Genomic DNA, 3,452 nt, shown 5'->3' with positions numbered 1-3,452 from the left:
ATTATTTGCGAGATCTTAAAGTTGATCACTGTGGACATCATATTCCTGACTTGTTTTTAAACATCAGCAGGAAACTTATCCATCAGTTGATTACAGAAGCGAAAAGACTCCTGTTCCTTCTAGCCTCGATCAAATCCAGTTGCTTCTGAATCACTTCCACACTGTGCTTGGTTTATCTAAGGAAGAAGTATTATTAAAATAAGTCTAGGATAGAAGGATACTTATGTATGTTTCCATATTATGAAGTATATTCATAATTCTCTCTCCAACTGCTAAATGGGTTCCTTGCAGATTAGGAAGCTCTCAGGTTCCCAAGTATTCCATTCATCACCTCTCGAACGAAGTGTCCATTAGCTTTTGGCTTTCCAAAAACTTCTCAAATTATCTGCATTCAAATTTTTGATCTTATCATATGTTTCAAATGCCCGCTGCCATCTTTGTTTATGTTTATCAAAATGAATGCTCAAGTTTACACTGTCAGGAAGAAGAACTCAGAGTTGCATTGAGAAGTTATCGACTTAATCACTCCATCATATGTAGATGGGGAACAAAATGCGAAGTTTTGGAACAGTAAAACTTTACAGAACATTTGTGTAAAGGATGGCAGATGGCAAATTGATCTTCGTAAGAAGAGGTTATAGAAGTATGTTAAATGCACTCTCTCGTTATTGATTTTCTGTCTTTTCGAGAAACTCTTTTATTCAATATATAAGGCTTATTTTGACGTTTTTTTTTTAAATGCCGCTACCAATTGCTGGCAATTGCTGTTTTTATAGCAAAATCACTGTTCCTATTTTAATATTTGAAATCTTAAGTAAACAAAGCAAGTTCTGCTATCAAATCCGACATCATTTGCAAAAGAAAACTAAAAGACTTTACATATCAGTTTATTGATATTGCTTCTAACTTTATAATTAATATAAAACCAAGTCGCCTGATTGAGCAATATAGTAATAACAACAAAAAAGGAAGCTAAATTCGGGAAACCAATATTTCTGTACCCTTGCAGAGAAAATCTATCATATCTCAGCCAAAAATGAACCAATTCCCAATCGGAAAGCTGTCCAATCTTAGTTTTCATTAGGTTAATAAATCTGTATACTCAATTAAAAATGTAGAAAAATTATTTTTTTTTTTTTATTTTTTTTAAATTTGGAAAAAAATTGAAAAAAAATTTTTACCGTCTGAGATGGCTAGATCGATTCGGCTGTTGATGCTGATTAAGAATATATATAAATTATAGGGTTGGAAATCATTCATACACTACATTTCCTGCTTCTGACTGAAATTATAATACCCTTCAACGGAATAAACATTTCAATAACAAATGAATTCTAAAATAATCAGGAAGATCAAAATATGAATTCGTTTCATTTCGAAAACTTGCCAAAGCAAGCCTGTCTTACTTTTATTTATAAATATTAAATATTTTAATAATAAAAGTAATTAAAAATAGTATGGTAACAATTAAAATTCACCATCAACTATACAGAGAGAAAATGCATTACAAATCATCCATACACACATGTCTGGGACACATTATGCACATTACACATCATGCTGAAAAGTGTGAATATCATTAATTTACACAAAAGCCCGATATATAATCTGTTTTGAACGTTTGACAACACTTTTCTTGTCAAATTCTCTTCTAGTCACCGAGCCACGTGCTTTAGGCTTAAGTAAACTTTTATCAATTTTTTTTGTCTGCTTAGTAAATATATAGCTTAAAAATGAAATTACCGTGTGTTTTATGCGGCTGCCATAAAGACAATGAGCTGATCTTTGGCGAGTTTGTAATGCATGATAAGAATTCATTGCACCGCAACTGCCTGGTAAGTTCACCTCAATGGAATAGAAAGGTTACTTCACCTGTGTATATTTAATCTGGCGAACAGGTCCTATGTCTGGGCAAATTCGTACAGAATAAAACCGACGATATCCGCCTCTGGAACTTTCTCAAGGATGATATATCGGAGGTGAAGGAAGTCTTTAGCTTGACCAAATGCTCGTATTGTCCTCGCCTGGGTGCGAATCTTTCATGCTGCCACGCAGGATGCCATCGTAGCTTCCATACCAAGTGCGGTGTGGACAATATGGCTGTCCTCCAATATGGCGGCAAATTTGATACTTTCTGTGCAGAGCATGTGCCCGAGCATCGCAGTCGCCCGGAACCAGACGCAAATTGTATATTATGTCTAGGTTCGGTAGTGGCCAGTGGGCAAGCGTTTAGCCCGGCTTTGGCATTCCAGGCACCATGTTGCCACAATGGATGGTTTCATCGCGAATGCGTCCAGGATCTGTCCAATGCATCGACCATTTCTTTCAAGTGTCCTCTTTGCAGGAATGAAAATGAATTCGGTGAAGTTGCCATGTACGGAGTTGCCATTCCCAAGTGGTGAGTTTAGAGGAGAGAAAGAAGTAAATAGTTTCTTTAGAAAGTGTTGTAATCATATTATTTACCACAGGCGTTACGGTTTACCAAAACCACCGACAAGCATTCCTATGGCCCCCGGCCGGGTTAGCCCACGCAATCCCCATACTGGCCTCTTCAGAATTCGTGAAGTGCGCGTCCTCATCGCCAGACTTCACCATTCCTAAATTCAAGATACAAATATATATAGCAGTCCCAGAAGATTGAATCCCAACAGAACTTGAGAAACATAAATCCCAGTACGAGCATTCATACCCGAATATATAGTATGTAATGTTACCTGTTTTTTGCTAGATAATTTTCTTTAGTTTTTTTGAATAAAGATAGTTATAGACTGCATAATTTTATTGGGTTTTTTAATGCAAGAGTATTAAGTTGCTTTCAACGCGTTAAGGCCTTCATAAAACTATAACAAAAGTTATGTTCCTTTGCCTTTATCTGGTTTTATTGTTCTTTCTAACATCGTGTCAAAGCTTTAATACTATTACATGTAGTACAAAATCTAAAAATATATATGTATGTAATTTTCAAAATAGTCATGCAAAAGAATTTATATTTGATATGTTTGAACCTGATTTATAGTAGGGAAAAAAATGCTATCTTATTTCACATAAAACTCAATACTAAATAGCTTTTGTCGTGTACTAAGTTGTATATTCTGTACTTCCCTATAATCAAGATATTGATTATAGGTATATTCTGTACTTCCCTATAATCAAGATCCTTTTCCACCAAGATGTTCTTTCTGCATCTTACTTTCCCCAGTTTGCTTAACAATCTGCTATAAATATATATATAAATTGAGCTAAAAAAAACGAATAATACATTTTGGAACATAGATTCCATAACTGGAAAATGCCAAATCATTAAATCAGATTACAGCTTTTAATCACAGTCCAAAATTTTGCAAGCTTTATTGCTATTTGTATAACATTTTCTTTACCAAATATGAATATATTTAAAAAGGTAGAAAGACTGTTAGCTTGCAATTTGATTGCCTAGTTTTTGGGGCATGTTC

General features: G+C 34.6%; 1 protein-coding gene across 1 annotated transcript; it reads left to right on the top strand.

Annotated features, from left to right (window-relative positions):
- Positions 1-1,610: 1,610 nt before the first annotated feature.
- On the top strand, positions 1,611-2,771 carry LOC110184176 (G2/M phase-specific E3 ubiquitin-protein ligase-like). The gene is made up of 3 exons (XM_020952587.2): positions 1,611-1,835; positions 1,899-2,398; positions 2,469-2,771. Exons 1-3 carry the CDS (start codon positions 1,734-1,736, stop codon positions 2,599-2,601), a joined length of 735 nt encoding a protein of 244 aa, XP_020808246.2. The 5' UTR covers positions 1,611-1,733; the 3' UTR covers positions 2,602-2,771.
- The last annotated feature ends 681 nt before the right edge of the window (positions 2,772-3,452 follow it).

This window comes from Drosophila serrata, unplaced genomic scaffold, assembly GCF_035046125.1.
Source record: "Drosophila serrata isolate PLE 108 unplaced genomic scaffold, ASM3504612v1 contig_23, whole genome shotgun sequence".
NCBI lineage: Eukaryota > Metazoa > Arthropoda > Insecta > Diptera > Drosophilidae > Drosophila > Drosophila serrata.
This window is presented reverse-complemented; position numbering and strand designations above follow the sequence as displayed.

Coding starts and splice junctions, on each gene's coding strand:
- LOC110184176 (XM_020952587.2), top strand. CDS start 1,734: ATGAAATTACCGTGTGTTTTATGCGGCTGCCATAAAGACAATGAGCTG. Junction 1,836..1,898: donor CATTGCACCGCAACTGCCTG/GTAAGTTCACCT, acceptor TCTGGCGAACAG/GTCCTATGTCTGGGCAAATT. Junction 2,399..2,468: donor GGAGTTGCCATTCCCAAGTG/GTGAGTTTAGAG, acceptor TATTTACCACAG/GCGTTACGGTTTACCAAAAC.